Genomic DNA, 22,357 nt, shown 5'->3' on the forward strand with positions numbered 1-22,357 from the left:
CATAGAATAGAAAAGACGCCGCTGTACAACTTCAACTCTAGCCGACGGAGTGAGATTCTCATCAAATTAACGTTTGAATGAACTTCCGTTAGGTCTGGAAAACTAATCGGAAGACACAAGGTAGTTGGCATATTGAGTCACCGATCTGAAGTCTTTGAAGTCGAAAAGTTTTATTACAAATGCTAGACCGTGAAAAATGTATGAAGACGGTTGGGACGTAAACTTGTATCCCACCGCCGCTGAAAAAGATAGTCTATGTTCTACCACCCACTATGACTTCAATAACAGGGTAGTTACTCATATAATGAAAGTTTTGGTAGCTCTTTGGTCTCCAATTAAATGCCGTAAGCAGTTTGGAAAAATTCTTACAATTGGTATATCCTTATTATCTGGGTTGAGCTTTGCATTCCCCTGACAGTTAAAGTAAAAACCAAACATTTTCTTGTTGGCCAATGTGTTTTTTCATATTAGCGTCCAATTATTCTCAAGAGCTTCCTCCATTTATCCTCTTGACCTTTAGAATAGCGTAAAGAGGATTATCAGTCAACGCATAAAGCCACTACAGTGGCTTAAAAGAATATTTGAAATGATGTGTCGGAACAAACCTGAGAATAAATCAAATATTCATTTTTTTACCAAAATTGAGCGTTTCATAAAAATTTGGAGGTTTTCGAGCAAATATTGCCAACGGTATCGTGTTCAGCGCCTCAAGATATATCGAAAATAAATTGTTTAGTCAAAATCCCGGTACTCGAAGGTTCAATGGCCAACTCTTTGACATATTGAAAATTACTCCAAAATCAAGTTTATATCTCAGAGTTTTCAAGGTTTGAAGTTTAATTGTTTACACTTATTTCTTATTTTGACCGGAAGCAATGAAATAAATTTGGAAAACAAAAGGTCGTATGTAGACGGATACGACCTCCTGCCGTTAGAACCTTTTAAAAAATGATGACTACAAATCGATTTAAAGCATCTTGCCTGCCATTCGCATTATAATTTATTTCTCTGACGGTATGTATTCCTTTTTGAACACTCTGAAGAATTGTAACGCAAAGATGCATCGATGTCAAATATAGAAGTTTTGAAATTGTCGTCCATTGTCGAAATAAAAACAAACAATCCGGTGAATGAGGTTGTAAGAAATGCACGTTTACAACGCCTTGAATTTACCATAGCAAATTAATACCTGGACAAAACCATATACTTGGCTTTTTTGCTCTCACCTGACTCGATGAAGATAATTCTTTTTTTAATTATTTCTTGTTCATTGGTTAGCGTTTAATGGTCAATAGTTAGTTTAAAATCGATTTTTGAGTTTTTTTTCCACCCAATCATTTGTTGGAACAAGCAAGACGTTTGTTGGATCTTATTTCGCTCTTTATATGAAAGATACATTTTTGCTTCAAGTTAGCCAGAAATTTTTCAACTTTTTGTCCATTCAAAGTATTTAGGAGGTGCGATCGAAACACAATTGTTTATAGGTCTATAATAAAGTAATTAGAACGTTTTTTGGATCACAATCCGTTTGGAAAAAGTAAGAAACCATATCCGATAGATTAACAGACGTTAGTCGTAATCCTTGTCCTTTAATTGTTTATTCAGACTTTTCATCGACTCAGTTTCCACCGCGGTTTCGAATCGGGTCAGAGTTGAGTTGGCTTGTCTGTTTTCACGGGACGCTAGTTACACGATGTCACACCAGAGTAACGGCAAGGTAAAGCTTTTACCGACCGCATAAAATTACAGCCAGGTCGGAATTTGTATACAAATATTAAAGAGTGGTTATGTTTATTCGAATTGTTATGAGATTAGTAGAGGTTATTATCTTCGTTCTCTTCTCCTCACTTCTTGATGAATAAACTGATATAAACATCGGTCATGGAACAATTAATTTCGTAGGTTGGCAACATTACGGCATCCGAACTCGACTTTTGTCGTTTCCACCGAACCTCATCCAGACCTAATCATGAAATATTTTATGGTCAGTTTTACATCTTCTTTGGCATGAACGTTAAGTATTAATTGTAACCTGTCTTCCGAGTGTTGCATGTAGTTTAATTTATTTTTGAATGCGATGGCCGCGAATACACGATCTCGTGTGGAGAAACTAGGAATAGGTCAAGACTCTGTTGAGATATCAGCGGACCTTTTGAAACGTGCTGAAAAGAACCGTCAGAAGGCTTTACAGTTGAAAAAAGCTAAACTGATTGCACATCCGTACGCTAAAGAGTAAGTTTATCACTGAAAACTTGGCCACACTTATATGAACCAATCGATAAAAATTCCATTGTTTGACATATGACTAAGGGATAATACGGACTCTGTAAGTGGAAGGCTCGTCAAAGTTCAGGGTCAACGAGTCATTGACAGTGGCGGAGGGTTCTTTATCGAAGAAGATGATGATTTGGAACGGCAAATGGTAACGTCGTTCTTCATTTCCATATAAACTAATTCAGGTATATTATAGCCATGAATTAATCTACCAGATAAATAAATTTTCTGTTTACAGTTGAGGATTACCTCCGAACCAGCACCAATTATAAGTAAGTTGCCTACATGTGAGGAATGTCAAGAGGAATATAAAGACTCATACCTTCTCCAAACCTTTGATTTTTCCGTATGTGATAAGTGCAGGTAAATTATATTTCCGCTCATCATACGTGATTTCACTGTACCATTGAGCAATTATCTTTATCAAGTTTTTTTCGAATCTTTCCTTTTTTTCGAAAAAAAATTGTGTTCTAGGGACAACGAAGATAAGCATACTTTGATAACTAGAACAGAAGCAAAACAGGAATATTTATTAAAAGACTGTGACTTAGACAAAAGAGAACCTCCGTTGAAATATATTGTGAGAAAGAATCCACATAATGTTAGGTGGGGTGAAATGAAACTTTATTTACATCTTCAAATAGAGAAACGTGCCCTGGAAGTTTGGGGATCTGAAGAGACTTTGATAGAAGAAAAAGAAAAACGAGATGTCAAGAGGCAGGAAGGGAAAATTAAAAAATTCAACAAAAAGGTAAAACATGTCGAAACACATTTACAAGATGTATCAATTTGTTCTTCGACCTGAACAATTGATACTATGACTCGGATGAGTAGAACTCAAGAATGCAATTGATAATATACCGATTCAACTATTATGAATTCAAACTTGTTTTTTTTTATAGGTGAAACAATTGCGTATGACAGTTAGAAGTTCTTTGTACGACAAAACCTCCAAGGCATCGCATACCCATGAATTTGGGGAAGATACTTACAACGAAGAAGATGATAATTACACTCACACGTGTGAGACGTGTGGCTATGAAGAGGTATATGAGAAAATGTAGCAGCCAAGGTAAAGAATTTTGTGAAAAGCATACTTTAATGTACCTACGGGAAAAAAAATATTGAAATCCCAGTGAAATTTAGAAGTAAACTGCAAATGTGTACCTTTTATTGCATTATTTAAGGATAAGTGAACAATCATCGCATCCGAATTTATTCATAATCATTTGCAATTGTTTTGTTGTAATTTTATAATAAGGTATCTAATCATTTTTAAAGAATTTGTAACTTTAATTTCATATTTTGCTATAAATTTTCACGTATATGTTAATTTGTTCCGCCATACAATAAAATATCTGAAGAACAATCAGGTCCAACTTTTTTTTTTACTATTATGCTAGTTCAATAACTTACAAGTGATAAGTATTTTATTATCATTGTCACGATCAATTTGGCCCTGTCAAGTTTGAAGCAGGATATCAAATAAAAGTAGAATAAGTGTCTTAAACGATCCTCACGCAGAAGTTATTTCGTTTTAATATTAAGTTGGCTCATCAAGTGCCATAATTTTTTTTTAATGTTAATAATTATAATTAGACGAGTACATAAAACCTACATTATGCTCAATTCTATATTTTCTACGCAACGTCTTTTGGCAGTTACGGGCTGTTCCTAATGGTTTTTATTTTTTTTTTTCTATTTTTTTTTTGTAAATCTTCGTAATTATATTGTTTTCTGCTTAGAGTTAGAACAGGTAGTACATTTCACTCGCAAAGCGTTAATAAAATTTTGAATCAAGTTACAGGATAAAAAAAAAAAACAAACAAAAAAATAACAATGAAACCATGATGAATCAATAATTCGTATTGGATATTTAATTGAAAAAAAAATATATTGACCAAGGTAGGTATACATGTATACATGTATACATGTAATAATAGATTATCTGTTCCGTGAAGATACTCCCGTTCATTATTTCTAAATATGCTACGCATACATGTAAGCTGAATTCAGGTTTCATTACCTTTATTCAATTTTCGAACGATCATCATTTCAGAATGGTAGGGGAAAGTAAAACGCGTTACCATCGGTATTCTTAACGCCTACTTATTATAACTACATACTTACAACTACTTTAACGTGGGGAGAAACCGCCTTTGCTCCTGCATCCGCAATTCCTACTTCTGGTACTCTCGATATATAAATTTCGTAACACTAAGCATTCACACATTATTATTAAGATATTTGATTCGATTGCTCCAACAATAAGTGTGTTTGATAGGGCTTGTTATTCTTCGAGACACGCGTTTTCCTCATCCGATAAATATACTCATCTGATAACGCAGTTTGCAGAGGTATTTACTTCTCCGTGGAACAACGAATCTGTTCTTCTTCACGACGGATTCGTTGATTGAATACAATTTCGATTTTTGAAATAATAAAAATTACTGCTATGATTGCCGAGCAGGTCCCGTACACGGGGATTCTGTCGGTGATACAATGTTTGGAACAGCTAAATTTTCACCCACATTTGTTCTTGTTAAATTCACCGGATTACTCATCGCTGTAGAAGACCTGTAACACAAAAATATTCCTTCGTTTGAAACGACAATTCATGAGAACTAATCTTGCAGACACTCTTATTTACGATATAATTTTTTAGGGTTTTTTCTTCTTTTACACACCTGTTATGCCTAAGGTGACTTTTGACTAGATGCCCTGCTGCAAGAGCTGCTATCAAAGATAACTCTCCAGCAAGTACGGTGGCACAAACTATTCTGGCCACACGATTGGCATTTTCTCCCGGCGTTTCTGGATGAGCTCCTTTGGCACCCAAAACTCCTAAGCAAGCACCTTGAGCCGGTAATCCTGTGCCTCCACCAACGGTTCCAATTTCAATACTCGGCATAGTGCAGGATATGTGCAGATCGGCACCATCCGGTCCAAAAGGTTCCATGAGAGTCATACAGTTACTGCTCCCAACATTTTGGGCGGGGTCCTGTCCGGTGGCGATATATATAGCGGTGACAATGTTTGCTGCGTGTGCATTGAAACCACCAATGCTGCCGGCTATCGCAGAACCGATCATATTTTTGGTTATGTTAACATCGACGATTGCAGGAACGTCAGTTTTTAATATAGTAGCTACTACATCTGCTGGAACGATTGCTTCGCAAACGACACTTTTTCCTCTTCCCTCGATCCAATTAACAGCTGCTGGCTTTTTGTCGGTACAGAAGTTTCCACTGAGCGACACAATGTCCATATCAGGGAAAACCGTTTGCATTGTTTGCAAGGCCTTTTCTGTACCTTTCGACAACATGTTCATACCCATAGCGTCGCCAGTCGTGGCTACAAACCTTATGTACAAACATCTACCAGCGATTCTAATGTGTATCCTCGTCAACCTTGCAAACCTACTCGTCGAGTCGAAAGACTTTTTCATATCCGAAAAATTACGCTCCACCTGCATCCACGCCATAGCTTCGCTGGCTCTGGGCATACTTGGAAATCGAACTACGGGTCCTCTTGTCATGCCATCGGCAACAACTCTACTCGTTACTCCACACTTCATCAGAGCCCGACTGCCTCGATTTGTTGACGCTACCAAACAGCCCTCTGTAGTAGCCATAGGAACATGAATAAGTTCACCATCGAGAAGTAAAGGACCAGCTATGCCAACGGGTATGGGTATATAACCAATCACATTTTCGCAGCACGATCCCAAGACTTTGCTGTAGTCGTAATTTGTATAAGGTAAGTCAGATAAGTGCTCCATGAAATTTCCAGCTGTTCCTACAATCATGCGACGGAGATTAACCCCTCGTTCCATATCCCCGACCGCTTTTTCGAGTTGGTACGGAGGAATGTATTTATGCTTCACTAATTGTATCACTTCAGAGTCAGATAAAACACTGGCACCCAACTGCAATGGAAAAAAAAGAATCCATAAATTGAAATACTTGAGAGATAGTAATATACAGCGATGATAGATGAATGAAGGACTTGGTGTGATTGATAATGGCGACATGTATTTTAACTCACTTCAGATTTGTAAATTGCGAGACAATCCTCGACGCTCCGGCATGTTGTAGGTTTCTCTTGTGAACTTTCAGTTGTAGAATCCGTCAAATGAGAGCAGAGGATATTTTCATCCGTTTGAACTTCTTTGTCAAATAATTTGATTTCCAACCCACTGCCAACTTCAATCCATTCTCCGGTAAGCCCAGGAAAAACAGATGTATGCATAGTTGGCGTTAGATGTCCGAATCCTTGCCTCAGGGAAACGTCTAGCGAAGCTGTCTGCATATTATCGTCCGATATTTTCTTCTGTTTTTCACTTTCTTCCGTGAGTCTCAATTGCTCGGTGAGTTCTCCTTTGTCTTCGAAGAATATGAATTTTATCGCCAACGCCAGAAGTAGAATTAAAATAACAATATGATCTGCACTGACGGACAACCACTTCATAAAATATTCGTGAAGTTCATTTGGTACTTCTGTGTCGTTATGGTTGTTCACCACAATATGAGAATTTACTTGTGATATAGTCCCCTCCACAACGTCGGAGCAATCCTCATGCTTGAAAGGCCAACGACTGAAAAGAATCAGCAAACATTTTCAAATACAGAGATGCACAAGAAACACAAGAATTATTGCACTCGAATTCAGGAACAGTATTTCAATTACACTGACTTCCTCTTGAACGTTAAATTAAAGCATGAGTAACTAGCATGATGGCGGTTTGCCTCGAAACAAACAGGCTGAGTTGCCAGGGATGTTATGGCTAAAGGCTCGTGGAAACGGAGTGGAAAAAATCTATGTTTGGACAGGATCTAGAAACACGAAGTTACGTAACAAGGTCTATGAGAGGTAATCGTTTACCGATGCTGCTTTTTTTTGTCTTTTTTTCAACAAGGGTTAAATAATTTGATCAACGACGGCGTGAGATAAGATAAATATTTATGACTTATAGTCGAGATTAGTTTATATTACAACGATGTAAATGCGTACACGTTTTTTCTCAAAGTGGTAATATACAAGGATTGCTGTCGACATAAGAATGAAAATTTCTACCATCCCGTCCACCACCCATAGTTCCTATTTTTGGGCACCCATTTTACTCTGTATGGTTGCCAAGCCTTTTGTCTGTACGATATTATTATCATGGATGCTCATGCAATATTCAATGCCACAGGAAATTTTATTTTTAAACATGTCGTATCAGATGCTTCCAGTTTATCTCATTGAAATCGTTTTTCCCCATCACATTATTTGTTCTACTACAAGATTGCCTTCTTTCCATGGATATTCTTTTTAGATAATAAAACTGATCTGATATGTATATGGTGAAAATTTATTCCCACGAAACGATTACTGGAACAATTATCATGACTAGAATATTGTTGGAAAACATTTTGTCCTACGCCATTTCGATAGGGGAAAAATTACAATCCATTATTATCGGGTAATGTTCCAATAATGATAGTAATTAATTATGTGAGAATCTACTTTTTAGAATCGAAAAGATTTATCCGAAAACTACTGGTACCGTGAGTACGTAATCCCTTACATACAAGTAAATAGTGAGTTGATGTTAATATGATGCAACGTGAACCTGACCTGTCAAACCAAATGACAAAGAGCTTATTCACAATACAATTTTACGTGAAAAGTTTCAGGGGTCAGATGGTGAGATGGCATTGTAAAACTGCCTCAATTCTTTCGTTACATTAAAGCGACACACATAGAAATATTGAGTATAACAGTGTTGTAGTCGAGAAATATTTGCTACTGATTTTTTCAGTCACTGTAATTTTGTATGAATGGATGGCTCAGCTGCTAATTTTTAACTAAGTTCAAATTCTTTGCCAATTGTTTGCCGATACACAGCATGACAGCGTTAATCAATACGTAACATCTTGACGACCTTAGTTTTTCCTATTTTTTTTCATTTTATTTATGTATTTTTTTTCATAATCAACTGAGCTTGTAATTACCTGTGTGCATGAACCAACATCAGACCAGCACTCATTATCAGTTTGACCCGTTGGACGACTGGATTTGGCTTCTGATCCTCTTCGTGGAAGGAATGCATCAGCAACATTTTATCCGCACTGAGTTGTCCGATGGTGATGCTGCCACGGGATAGCTGAATGGAAAAATGAAAAATGGAATAATTGATTATTTTGAGCCTGTAAAAGCTATTTCAGAAAATCTAAATGTGTAAGAAGAGTTCTCCTTACCTCAAGAATGAGCGATAAACACGCCGGGTAGAAGGTCATAAATATGGCGTAATTGACAATGACGCTGAGACAGCCAAAGCAGCACAATATTTCAAGTCTTCTGACACCAGATAAAGTACCGATACCAATGAGTAAAGTTTCCACAAGAGTATCCAATGTCATAGAAGGACCCAGTAGCGTCATTCCTCGTGCAATATTGGCACGGACTTCTTCTTGACTCCTTGAACTAAGAGCTAATTGTGCCAACACACCAGCCTTTGACAAGTCGATCAACAATAAAAAGAAGAAAAGAGCATCTCTGAAAATAAACATGTATCAGATCATCAAGTATTTGGTTATCATTGACAGAATTGGTACAGCAGAGTATGCTTCATCGGTTATAGGCACTTACTTCAGATCAGAAATATCACTCTGCAAAAAATTAACTACGGTAGAGGTGAAGACAAAACTGGAAAACACCGTAAAAAGACCAGCGATACCTGAAACAGAATGAATTATTATTAATATTATGGCCGAATAACGGGATGATGATGATTGTTATCGGTAAAAGAATATCTGATTAATGTATTACACAGCCTAGCGTAGTTTTGGGTCTAGGTTTACATTCTTTTGTTTTCATTTTAGGCCGCGATTTGATCTAAAAGTGTAAAAGATGGAAAGTGGACTTATAATTTACTTAGAATTGTTTAACACGTATATGATTTTTTATCTAACTTGTTCTACATATAAATACTGCTATAACATTCAAGGCACTTCATTTGAAAAGAAATAAATAAACAAATAAGTAAATAAATTAATAACTTTTTCGCAACTTTGCAAATAAATTTTTCTATTAATATGTCACCAACCGCAAATACATAACAAACACGTAATTACACTACGATTCAGCATAAATGTATTGACAATAACGTAAGAGTAAGAAAAAACAGATTAGAATCGCATCTCGAATTGATCCAACATTCGCGGACTCCTACAACTAGAGATCAAACTCTCACTTATGTATTTTCATTTTTTATACTTTACTTTCCATTTCGAGTCGCATGCATAACTGTTTTTCACGATTCCAATCACGGCTCGGAGCACGGTCAATTAGCATAACTTGACATTAGGTAATCGCGAAAAGATTTCGCGTGGATACAAATTTATCATTCAAGGCATTGAGAAAAAATTTGTCAAATAAATCTATTCACAATGCGGAAATAATCAACGAGTTTGATAAAGTAATAAACTAGCTTTATATGGCTAGGAAAGTTATAAAAAATATAACCCAATGTAAAGTAATGCAAATTACTTTGCCAACGAATCCGATGCATCCACAATAACGACGTGTTCGTGAATAATTTTTATAAAATAAAAATCTGTATACAGGTGTAATTTCTGCTTTCTTAGTGTACGTGGAGGGCACATATCTCATAAAGTAAGAAAAGTGAACTGTTGTCACTTTCTATAAAACTTTCCCCAACGTTCAAGGCTTTCACGTGCGCCTTTGAACGGCTGTTCAGAGTGAGTCCCGCGGAAGATCCGGTTTTATGAATGAAATTGCTATACATTTTATAGGCTCTGGCAAAAACTAACACGCTTTAAGACTTCCGCAATACACACGCTTGTATTCTTAGTTAGTATAACTCCACACCAATGTGGATTCACGTAGCTAAAAATACCGCCTACAACCGCAAATAATTATAACATAATTTTTATCCATATTTTTGTGAAACGTCATTACCGACAATTGAAGGCATGATTTCTTTAAAAAAACAGTACGTAAAAAGACTTCCAAGTTCGTCAGACATGAACTAGAACCATTAATCATTAAATTGGGTTTACCGAACCACGTTCGAATCGCATGATTTTAACTCTCCGTGAGTAGATCGAATTTCTAATGGCGCGGTCGAAATTTCAATTGCAAATATCTCAGATATGAATGAAGCCAGGATGCCAGGTATTAATCGATCATTTTTTCAAGTGAATTCTTATCGGTGATAGCATGTGATAAGCTAACCTAACCTACGCACTCTAAGAAGTAAACTTGATTTTTCTCCATTTTTTTTTTTTTCAAATCTGAAAGACCTCCGACGAGGCCCAGGTCTGAAAATGAAATGTACACACGTAAAGTTTAATATTATAACTGTGTGGTAATTAGACATACCCAAAATGTACTTTGAGCCCAATTTGTGCAGATTGCAAAATTGATAATAACTGTAGAGCACCGCCAGACACCGGATGATCGTCATCACTATCATATCGGCGGCATTAAGATCCTGCGTGAGGAATAAAAAGTAAAGAGAACATTAACAAAACAAAAAGACAGAAATCAATGAAATAATCACATGACTTGGAACAGTTCGTCTATCAAAATATGAAAAATAACGTGTGAAACAACTTGACAACTTACGTCAGAGTTACAGCGACCATTCCAGCAATGTTTACCGGTGTGAAGACCCTTGTCACGTTGGTGATTGTTACCAGTTTCCAGAGTGAGCATACAAGCAGTTAACGTCAATGTACCAACGATCACCTCGAGGGAATGACTAGCGCAAAAACGGCCATGGGCCGCAAAAATCCGAGCTACCATTTTTGAGTTTGGTATATTTTCTAACACAAGTCAAAGTGAAGGAAACGTTCTGAAACACAAAATTACAAATTCAATTAATAACAACAAGAGTATTGGGAGGGAAAACTAACGAAAAAAAAGAAAAAAAGAGGAACAAGGAAAAGGATTAATTACAAAGAATAAGTCTCCGGAGCTTCCGGTGTTGCCTTATTATATCGGTCTGGTGTCCGGATCAACAATGATAAAACAGTTGAAGACGTTCTGTCATTTAAGCAACGCTATACATGTACCACTGCTTCAGATAGGACTTATATTCCCAGGAAATATTCCATCGTTCTAATGTACATAAACGTTAAAAATAATTCAAATCTAGTTCGTAGTATCGGTGAGACTGTATAATACGAACTTGTGATATTCATATGAGAATAATCCAATGTACGTTATTCCCGAAACTGTGAGTGTTGGCAAAATGCCATACAGTGGCATCCACGTATACGAGGCGTCATTCGGTGTACGCTGCAAGTTTCAAATGACGTAATCACCATCTCGCCAAAGTAAACGTTCGATCTGTTTTGCTTTCTTTCTTTTTTCCTTATTATGTTATTTTATATCGTTGTACCCGTACCAAGAGCATGTGTCTTTCTTCACACGATCCACCGAGTCAGCAGAAGCGCGCGCGTTTACACCAACGAAGATTGATCTTTCCTAAATGATATAGAATAATATACATATGTACATATGTATAGAAAAAAAATAAATATATAACTCAATGAATAAAACGAAGAGAAAAGAAGATAATGTCGATATAAAGGATGAGAAAAGTTTCGGCACTTTACTTTAGCTACTACATCATCTGAAGAAACACATTTATTAAAAATAAATGAGCGGAGCGGAACAAATGAGCGTGACCGTTTATTGACACTTGTGAAGCTGTGTTTTGTTTATAAAATGATTTCATAAGGATTAGAACACTTTTCTGTGTATTTGAATCACTCCGAGTAGACATATATATAGATATATACATAAAAATTTTACGTCGTCTGCATTTCAAGTGAAATAAAAATTGGAGTATTGCCCGATCTTCGCGTTTCATTTTGAGGGTAATATGATTCTTCGTAAACATGAGTTACACTTGTAATTCTGTTCTTTTATCTTCGTGAGTACGTACAGTTCCATATTCGAAAAAAACGCCAAAAACTCGCCAGAGGCGAAAAGAGAGCCGTCGAGTACCTTTGCATAGGCTACTCTCACACGGACCAACTCCAATCGTCAAGAATAATATGTCAGGTTATCCGAAATCATACATACGAGTACTCACACGCGTACTTGGCGGGCGCGTCCGTCCTTTGGAGTATAGTTGACAGAAAAAATCAAAAATACTTGTGCAGTCTGATTCGTTTCTCCAGTGTAATCTGGTAGTCAGTTCTCGGCATCGCATACGCTAATTTCAATACAAAGATATTTGGACCGCAAGATTTCAAGTCATCGAGTCATAGGTACTCGGTGGCTCTTTTTTTGCTCCCGCCAAGTCTTTGCAATTTTTGTAACTATTCGATAACTATGATACAATTTTACTCGCGAAAATAAGTGACTATCTCTACGTAGTAAAATAAAAATGAATTACACCGAGCCATTGCTTGTTCCGATAGCTTTTATAATATTCACCTTTATGGATTTCTACAATGAGGGGATAACGTTAGAAAAATAGTGAAATCCCAAAAAAGTACCCGCTGGAATTGAAACATAAACGGATGATTATCTGAGACACATGACTGTAAAAATATGTAAAAGAACTCATCGAAGAGACTCTTAAACTTGACATCAAGATACGAAGCCACGTCGTCTGACAATCAACCGGATCTGAAGTCTGAACGGTGTTATCGTTGAAATAAAATGCGCCTATCGTCACTGAAATTACAGCTAGTCTTACTCTCGATGCCCTATCTTGTGTTTTTGTAAGAATTTCGTTCAACCAAATTCTTCTAGTCGTTAATTGGCCGAATCGGCGAGGCCTCGCGCCTATTGAATCCCTCCTATTCTCGACACTTGAGTCGCCCACTCTGTATAGGTATGTCGCTGTCAAATGGCCGCCGGATTCGGCCAATTGGTCACAAATATATTGTCGCCTACCCCATCTGGTGTGTTATGGAGATCAGTGACAGCACCCGACTCTCCCATATAAACCATGTAGAAACACGACACCAAGCGTCGTAACGAATGATGAATCGTATACTACGGTTTGCGATTCACGCATGCGTCGAGATATTCGAATTTCTTGGTCTCCGAGAGAACAGAGATTCGGCAGCAGATCAGCCCCCTGGGTCCGTGATCAGCCTTCACAGGTGACATCCCGCAACAATACGCCTACGCCGGTGGCTACGTTGACTTCGGCAAGGTTCGGCCTCGTTCGTAGACCGAGAAATTCGAATATCTCGACGCATGCGTGGATCGCAACCCGTTTCACCAGAATCTCACGGTATAGATATACATATTATTAAACTTGTCTTGGAGGAGGATAAAATCGAATTTTCACGGTCTCACCCCTAGAAATGGTTCGAAACAGTTTGAAAAAATGCACGATCGAAAAAAAATGACCCTGCTTTTCCTCGTGAGCAAAGCATTGATTCTTCGTGGTTTTGATTCATTTTTTAACCTTGACCCGATTATCACCTGAGAAATGAGCAACTCTCAAAAAATTTTGGCAATAACAATTGAATACCATTGAGTAGATTTTTTTTGAATTGGTCAAAAATTGATCTTCATGGATACAATAATGATATTTCGAACGGAATGTGATGACTTGACCAATTTCAGCTCCGATGTTTAGCTCTCCAGGTGACATTTTTCAAAGATTTTCCTCTTCGTAAAGTTTTCGCGCCTATAGGAGAAGAAAATGGGGCGATTTAACTGGCCCGTCATTTTTTTGTGACTGACCGGGTAAATTCAAGTGCCCCACCATGTATAATGCTTAAGGTATAGCGAATACACACGCATACACTATACGGTACGAAATTTCATAACCATACCGTATAATGCTGTACAAGTTTTGGGGGGATAAAAAAGTTAAAAAAAAAAACAAAAAAACAACCCCACCTAACGAAACAGTTGAGCAACCGCATTAAATTCGAAAGAAAAAACGAAAAAAAACTTACGATAATAAAAATAATATTTAATTATCAAAAAATACCTAATCAAATTGACGAATGAAAAAGGAGAATTTCATTCTGCTCGGATGTATTGAATATGGAATGGAAACGAAAAGTCAGATCGGTGAAAAACAAAAGGTGTTTGTAATATTGTATATTCGTGATTTATTGCGAGTGAAGTATAAAAAAAAAGAAACACCAGGGATCTTTATTTTCCTAGAAAAAGGAGTCGAAAAAAAAATGTAAAAATCACCGAGGTTCGCTCTAGCGCGTGATAGTCTACGAAATGTCTGCCAAGGTCGCCGACTTTCTAGGAGTCAGAACTATACGGTGCATTATAGTCTTGTGATACGTGGGGAGATGTATAGAATATAGAAATGCATATGTGGTTGAACACGTCCGATAGCAATGTGAACACTGACCCCAAAAATTTACTCTTTCAAGACACAAGAGCGCTGCACTGCGACGATGAACAACGCGAAGGCAGTTACACGCCGGCGGCGTGACGATGATGTTTTTTTCACTTATTATTGAAGAGGGAAACAAAATTTTCAAGCGTCACATATTAATTCTCAATTAATTTGCTAACTCGATAATTTCTTTGCTCCAATTATCAAAGTTTCACAAACAAGTTAGAGTTTGTGAAATGAAATTTTTTTAATCTCAACCATCTCAAGGGAAACTCCTGAAACGTTTACGATAGTTTTAGGTATACGTCCATAAGATTAAAAAAAAAAAAAAAAAAAATGAAAAAAGAAAGAAAAACTTACACCACCACATATGACATATGTCATATTGTGACCCGTGTCACATCGTTCAAAAGTATACGTATCGTACAGTGCATAGTAAAGGTCAACTTGTTGGGCGAATTCAATGAATGCTTCAGAATTTTAACAATGGATATTATCAGCTGAGTTCTGACCTTGATGTAAATTCTAACAAAGATGAAGAACAAGATTTTTGAAAGATTTCAAACTTGGCCGCAAATTCAACGCTTAATCTTATTAATATACAAATGCCAAATATATTCGTGACCAGGAGGGAATTTCATTTTTCGATGGTATTATTTGCAAATATTCATTGATTGGAACATTCGAAAGATCGTTTCATTCATTACTTATTCTATTTGTATAAATTGTTTGTTTTTCTTCTCTTTGCTTTTCTCTTCTCTTTTATTCTTCTCTTTTCAATCGTGCGATAAGCACGTGTCGGTATACGTATGCGTATCGATACCTCTCCATATACGCGCGTATCATGTTGTATTCCGCATGGTGGAAAAAGAAAGTGTTTCCGTATTGCGGAGCAGAATATACTATAAGGCTATTAGGTAATTATACAAAAGAGGGAGAGACAGATTATAAAAATTAAAATTGAAAATCAAATGAACGATTGATGAGATTATTATACAAACTTTCGTTTTAAATGGATTCAAAATTATTACGGATAGTATGAAACAGAAGGGGCAAACTGAAAAAAACTATCGTCCTCTGCACGTCCTGTATAAAGAGAGATTTCTCGTATATAGGTATGTATCGGCGAAATCTACAGGTTTATATACCTATAATCCAACGTTCTCATATTATAACGTCATGCTTCGTCGTTTGTCTGGACCAAATAGTGAACCGAATAATCAAATAAATTCGATAACAGAATCGAATTTGATGCGATAAATTTAAAAAAAGTAGATTCATAAGTTGCTCTACGCTTAATCTGCGCCATCGTGTATACATAGCACATGAGGATATATATGTATGTGTCGATAGATGAGTGTACGTAATCGCACACATACGCATAATAATTACACATCTTTCTACTCACCGGCTTGTGCAATAAATGCTCGTTCGAAAAATATCCTTCTTTTTTTTAAACTTCGTTCTTCAATTTTATTTATATATATGTTATATATACATCTATATGCTATGTAAAAAATATTTATACGTGTATAATTCTCGCTTTTATTCTCTCACTAAAAACGTTGTACGTACGACATATATGTATATTTAAAAATTACCAACAATTATTAATCCCGATTTAATTATTATCCGTAAAGTTTTCAAATAAAAAGAACACATAATATCGATAGCGAAATTCAATTAGCCCGTTCACAACTGACATACTATTTTCGAAATTATATTTGTAGTAACGATATATTTTACGTAAAAATTCACCTTCTTTTATCGCTTTGACACTTTTTTCTTTCCTTTCAACAACCAAGAAGCGATAGATGAAAAAAAACAAACAGCGTATAAATAATTAAACTGTCAAGTTGGCTTCTGTCGTTTTATGTTTATGTAATTTTATAACCGACAAAAAAAAAAAAATAAAAATAAAAAACAAACCAAAAAACAAACGGAAGTGAAAATTAACTGCCCGACAACGTGCACTGATAATACGGAACGGCTAGACAAATTTGCAAGCGACCGGTGCCCACCTGCTAAGTAACAAACTACGAGTTGCGAGGCAACGAAACGAATGACCGAGTGGCTAAGTCGGTGACTGAAAACCACGACGCGTGAAGAAAAGCTAAGCAACAATCTTTGCATTGGAGCAACAGAGAAGGAAAAAGAGAGAGAGAGAGAGAGAGAAAGAGAGATAGGGAGATAGGGAGAAGGAAGACGTGCATTGGATGGTTACGGGTTTGTGTTCCTCCATATCCGAAAGCACCAATCGACGGAGATCGTTCGACTTGGCGAGTACCAATGTGGGCGGGTTGGTTCGAATTATTTGGAAAGACATTCCCAAAATTCGGTCATATGAAATTATTATAGAGAATTTGGAAATCGTAAGTCAGAATAATCTTTCCCAACGCTATGATGCTCGTATTGTACCTTTTATTTGTAATATCGATACGGTTACTTGCAAGTTTGTAGATGGGATGAATAGAAAATAAATTATTTTTGAAAAAAGTAAATAAATAAAAAATGATCGTGACAAAAATCAAATCAGACAACAGTTTCCGAATGAATCAAAAGAACTTTTGAAGATATTTCATAATAATGATATTCGGTAAACACGGCAAGTATAGAAGGAATAATTGAAAAGGAAATAATGGCGTAATATATAGAGAGCATTCGAATTTGTTATCATATCACGTAAAATAATTAAAATATGGAATGTGAGGTGGTTCAAAAATATATTATGTAAATTACACATACATGCGTCCAAGCATTTTTCATGATCGAAAATAAACGACCAAAGCTCTCGTAGCTTGAATAACTCGAAATATAAGGATACAAATGAAGATAAAGAAAAGTAAAGTAAGAGTAAGAATGAAAATAAAAATAAAAATAAAATAAAGACAGGCAAAAAGCACAAGGCGGATAGAAGTGGAGTTCGGTCAAATTAAGGAAGATTGCAAAGAGAAGGGAAAAAGAAAATCTAAAGGAAAGAAAAGGAAAGCCGAAGGGCGACTGAACAACATACATACATATAAGGATATCAATTTTCTTCGGATCCCGTTATACTATGGATCTTTATTTTAAACTTATGACGGAGACTAAACCACTTCCGAGATGATACATATGTATCTACTCTTATCTATTTTTATGTGCCCTATATGTAATTACTCCTAGTCATTCAAATTTTGAATTGTTTCGAGTTAAATCATTTATATTCCGACGTAATTTTGGAATACATTTTCTTCCTATGAGCTTCAGCTAATCTTTGGAAATGGGCCATTATTTATGCTATAGGAAGATAAGAAAATTTGCCCCTTGCCGGGTTCAGATTTCGGATGTAGCAGACCACAGTCGATAAATAAAAATTATGGAAACCATCTGCATCAATATACAGTGTAGTCAACAAGAGCTTTTTTGGTCAACTTTTTTCAGCAGTCTCGGAAAAATATGAACGAGGTGTCATTCGATTGGGAATAGCATGTAGATGGTTTTCGTAATTATTTGGAAGTGGGGTCCACCGTATATTCGGTCATAAGAAATTAAACAATAAAAAAAAATTTTCTCCTTAATTACTCCATTTTTCACGTGATTCACGATAAAAAATACTTTCAAACTTTCAAAAAATAAGACCATCAAAATTTCGGTCAAAAACATCACAAATACGATTCTTTAGTATTTAAAAGTTGCAAAAACTATTTGAAATATCTGATTTTCGAAATTCCAGTATTGGTTTTTATCAATCCACCGTGAAAATGAACAATTTGGAAAGAAATAATTCAAAAAAGGTTAATTTTTCGATTTTTTATGACCGAAAATGGGGTGGACCCCACTTCCAAACAATTACCATGATTTCTGACAAAAATCAAGTTCCGCTAGGAAAAATTTCAACAGTCGCGTAAAAAATTTAGTGAAAAAAAAAGAAGGTTTCGTTCTTTGCAGATATCTTGAACACTAATTCAGATTTTTGTAATTTCAAAAACTGTTTGAAAAGAGGAAATTTTCTGAAGAAAAGTTCCGACTCCCGGAAGTACAGGACCATCGTTTATTTTCTTCTTTTTTTTTTGGTTAAAAATAAAACCATTGTTGAAGAAAAGGAATTTTTTTTTCTTCTTTTGTTTAACAATTATGGCACTTGCAATGTTCATGTCCAAGCAGCAAAAAATTGTTAATCAATTAATGGATAACTAATTGAAAAATCGCGATAAAAATTTTTAGCTAGCGGATTATCGTTCCCTTATCTATTCCGTAAGTCCCTGAATTTCTCATTCTTTAATTTTCATATTCAATTAAGAAATTTTTATCGTTCAAGTGTTCGGAGTGGGCGTCACGCGCGCGAGCCAGAATACCCGTTATCGGCCATATTTTAAACCAACTCTGGGGAAATCATATACAATGATTCTACACAGTTCCGGGAATTGGAACTTTTTTTCAGGAAATTTCCTCCTCTTTTCGAACCTTTTTTGAATTTACAAAAATCTGAATTAGTTTTTAAGATATTTGCAAAGATCGAAACCTCTTCTTTTATTTCGCTAAATTGTTTATGCGACTTTTGAAATTTTCGCTAGCGGAACTTGATTTTTGTAAAAAATCATCTACATGCTGTTCCGAATCGATTGACACCTCGTTCATGTTTTTCCGAGACTGCTGAAAAAAGTTGACGAAAAAGGCACTTGTTGACTAGACTATGAATTATAATTCGGGGTATTTCATGCCCCTAAGGTGAGAAAGGATAATTATAACAACTGTTGTGTCGTATCCGTTGAAAGCTTTCTTTCAAAAATTCCAAAAAATTTAATGTGCATTAGCGTTGCACACGTGCAACATGACGGGTACATAACTATGTACCTAATAACTAATTTCAAAATCGCATACGTATGTTGAAATATATTAGTACTCTTGATAATGAAATATCAGTTTCGTGTCGTGTTTGATAATAACTTATGAAACACATCTGTGTATACCTATGATAATTTATGATAAGCTTAAATGTAAATCTTCTACCTGTACATGGCAGATCGATCAATTATGCGAGCTATGAGGTGTGAACGGGAATATACGCTATAGTAACTAGTGAAAATCGATCATTTGAATAAATAAATTGGATAGTACCAAGCAATAAAGTCTTTACCGACAAAAATAATATTTCGAGATTTCATCGTTTGTTTCCCATTTCGTTATTCACTGAACACATTCATCATAAAGATTTGATTTTTCTCAAAAAGTTGGCGAAGACGTTATTCCTTAATATCACTCAATTGAACTTACAACTTGTTAGCATAAGTAACTACACGATTCTTATAGGTATACTCCACCAGAAGTCAGCGTTTTAATGATTCTTAAGTGATTCGACGAAAAATTAAAAGGCCCATGGGATTGTTCGGCAATGAATGAAACAATTTGTACGTTCGGCGAAAGGGTGATCAAGGGGATAATGAATAATAACAATTTTAATTAATAAACGTGGCAAGTGGTGCAGGATTTCTTTGAAACAAATAACGCTAGTTATTTTTATATCATCGCAAACTGTCACCATTCTTATTGTTACAATGACGTCACGCGACGGTTTCTCCCATACACTCCATAATAATGTCGCGTATATTTACAATCGTGCTTAGCATACCGCATATGCTCAATCCTTAAAATCAATTCGTTTAGTTATACTGTGACGTACGAACATTTTCGAGAAATAATTGACTATCTGGCCGGTAAACCCTCAAATGTTTTTCGAAAAACTCGTTGCAATGTGAAATAGTAAAAATCAAACAAGAAAAGGAAGCAATTGAACTACGAAATTATACCTCTCGCATCAGTTCGAAGCACGCCGTTCGGAAATTAACCACAAGATCCGAAAGGTACCGATATTGAGAAATACATACGGGATGGTAATCTAAAAAAAATCATCTCGAGTTCAAGAAGAGTTTAACAGTTTGACCTTCGAGCGCGTAGTACGTTTTCAAGTATCCTTGAACGAGATGATAAATACAAGCAATCGAAAGTGGAATCAGTCGAGCTATCGTCGCATCACATCTGAAATCAATATTTTAAAGGAGATAGGTGATTCGCGTCAGGACGATTGCACTAATAATTTAGTAACAAGGTCCCCAACCTTGACCGATTTATTCCGGCTCTATAATGTACCTACCTAGGTATGTTGAAAGTTATATAATGTTACTGTTATCATCGCCATAGGCAATTTATTGTACTTTAAAATGTTGAATTTACTATCGTGCAAATGGGACAACCTTGGCTTACATACATCATAGCATGATCTAGAATGATCAAATGTACATTCATATTCATGAAGAGATGAAGAGTGAAAAAGAAAGAGCCAAAGGGCGTATTAAATATTATTAGAGGAAATTGATATCAAACAGGAGTCTCTCCGAAAATAAAAGTTACTAAATAAATCTATCTCATTTCTCTCATCTGTGATTCAACATAGGGAATGCGTACCATCTATAGTTTGCGACTCAGCTTACGTCAGAATTTGCATCAGCGGTATAGATTTCAGCAAAATTACCGATCCATCTCTAAATGTACCAAGAATTTTTCAACCGGCAGCAATAATTGAGAAACACTTGAATATCAAGTTATATTTTGTTTTATAAATAACTACATGTGTAACTTTTGATTGAAGCTTGGGTTTCAAAAAATTTTGAAAGCAGTGTATCACTAGATTTGTTGGATTACATTCAGCGTTCATCTCTGTATTCTTTTTTCTAGAATCTGTTCAAATATCTAAGATAATATCATTTATTTTTAACTGGGAGAAAAATTTTTGTACCACTAGAAGTCTTCTTAGGTGACATTGAACTTCCAAGATCGTGTATTGCTCAAGTGTATTACAAATACGATTGCTTCCTACACTATGTCATAAGTTTGTTAACATAGCATCTTTGAAAGGCTGACTAGATGATATAAATATCATCATCATTTTTCCTTTAACAATTAGAGCTGGACCGTTAACATATACTGAGTTGTGTATCAATTATTTTTGTGGTGTACAATTGCTTCAGTTATCCAATCTTGTTTGATGGACGGATTTTTTTGGTAACAGATTATTAAAAAATTTCATAAACTCAAGAGAGGCTGATACTTTAGAGCGGCTACTTTGGAGGTTAAGTAGAATGAGCTATACACCGAGTCAATTGAACTTAGGTACCGCAGATCAGTCTCGACTCATGAAACTAACCGATGTGATCGCAATAACCAATCTATGATGAGATGAGAATTTTGCTGAATATGAGCTTAAATATGCAAATGGAGAAGTTAATGGAATGTCACACCATTTCTGCGTATCATGTATTACTCAGAAATTGGTGACTTAGTCTTTGTAACAAAGTCCTAATTAGTAGATGATTTTTTCGGTAAGTGTCGAAAATGGAAAAAGATAACCGACGCATCAGCATGATACTAAATATGAATTTGAAAAAAAAATTCAGGCTCACCGTTCATAGAGATTTACGAAGTCCAACGATACATAAGCAGTGGTATAAAAAGTCCTTGTTACACTGTTTAATGCACAAACAATTTCTTCAAAAAATAGTAAAATATATACCGGTAAAAGTCTCATGATTTGATCTATATGCGGTGTAATGCAAATGATAAAAACCGCACGGTTCACGCAGGATGATGAAAAGTTCGTCTGCTGATTCGAGAAACGCTAAGAATTTGAGAAGAAAATTACACTACGATAATCCTAGTGGCACCATCTGACGTCTGAAATCAACACGGTAATGGAAA

At 35.8% G+C, this 22,357-nt stretch overlaps 2 protein-coding genes and 1 long non-coding RNA gene across 5 annotated transcripts; 1 reads left to right on the forward strand and 2 right to left on the reverse strand.

The window, feature by feature from the left end:
* Positions 1-152: 152 nt before the first annotated feature.
* Positions 153-2,174, reverse strand: LOC125501318. Its single transcript, XR_007278851.1, has 2 exons — positions 2,033-2,174; positions 153-1,963 (listed from the first exon to the last, which is right to left on the reverse strand). It is a non-coding gene; the product is annotated as an uncharacterized LOC125501318 (long non-coding RNA).
* Positions 1,602-3,643, forward strand: LOC105692990 (DNA repair protein complementing XP-A cells homolog). Its single transcript, XM_048656607.1, has 6 exons — positions 1,602-1,717; positions 1,903-2,232; positions 2,311-2,422; positions 2,513-2,637; positions 2,749-3,025; positions 3,177-3,643. Exons 2-6 carry the CDS (start codon positions 2,078-2,080, stop codon positions 3,336-3,338), a joined length of 831 nt encoding a protein of 276 aa, XP_048512564.1. The 5' UTR covers positions 1,602-1,717; positions 1,903-2,077; the 3' UTR covers positions 3,339-3,643.
* On the reverse strand, positions 3,416-22,275 carry LOC105692988 (3-hydroxy-3-methylglutaryl-coenzyme A reductase). Of its 3 annotated transcripts, none has more exons than XM_012412590.3 (9): positions 22,063-22,275; positions 10,912-11,140; positions 10,666-10,777; positions 8,911-8,998; positions 8,520-8,817; positions 8,274-8,425; positions 6,322-6,871; positions 4,962-6,202; positions 3,416-4,851 (listed from the first exon to the last, which is right to left on the reverse strand). In XM_012412590.3, the coding sequence occupies exons 2-9, from the start codon at positions 11,089-11,091 to the stop codon at positions 4,728-4,730; spliced, it is 2,745 nt and encodes a 914-aa protein (XP_012268013.2). In that variant the 5' UTR covers positions 11,092-11,140; positions 22,063-22,275; the 3' UTR covers positions 3,416-4,727. The 3 variants fall into 3 exon arrangements, with proteins under 3 accessions (XP_012268013.2, XP_012268015.2, XP_012268014.2); XM_012412592.2 differs by lacking the exon at positions 22,063-22,275 and adding an exon at positions 16,035-16,915; XM_012412591.3 differs by lacking the exon at positions 22,063-22,275 and adding an exon at positions 11,245-11,601.
* Positions 22,276-22,357: the final 82 nt, after the last annotated feature.

Source organism: Athalia rosae, chromosome 6, assembly GCF_917208135.1.
Source record: "Athalia rosae chromosome 6, iyAthRosa1.1, whole genome shotgun sequence".
NCBI lineage: Eukaryota > Metazoa > Arthropoda > Insecta > Hymenoptera > Athaliidae > Athalia > Athalia rosae.

What these genes read in the sequence shown, in the direction of transcription:
- LOC105692990 (XM_048656607.1), top strand. Translation starts at nt 2,078, where the DNA reads ATGGCCGCGAATACACGATCTCGTGTGGAGAAACTAGGAATAGGTCAA. An exon ending in GCACATCCGTACGCTAAAGA is followed by an intron (nt 2,233 to 2,310) that starts GTAAGTTTATCA and finishes CATATGACTAAG; the next exon opens with GGATAATACGGACTCTGTAA. An exon ending in TTAAAAAATTCAACAAAAAG is followed by an intron (nt 3,026 to 3,176) that starts GTAAAACATGTC and finishes TTTTTTTTATAG; the next exon opens with GTGAAACAATTGCGTATGAC.
- LOC105692988 (XM_012412590.3), bottom strand. Translation starts at nt 11,091, where the DNA reads ATGGTAGCTCGGATTTTTGCGGCCCATGGCCGTTTTTGCGCTAGTCAT. An exon ending in ATGGTCGCTGTAACTCTGAC is followed by an intron (nt 10,778 to 10,911) that starts GTAAGTTGTCAA and finishes TTCCTCACGCAG; the next exon opens with GATCTTAATGCCGCCGATAT. An exon ending in AGTGATATTTCTGATCTGAA is followed by an intron (nt 8,818 to 8,910) that starts GTAAGTGCCTAT and finishes GTTTATTTTCAG; the next exon opens with AGATGCTCTTTTCTTCTTTT.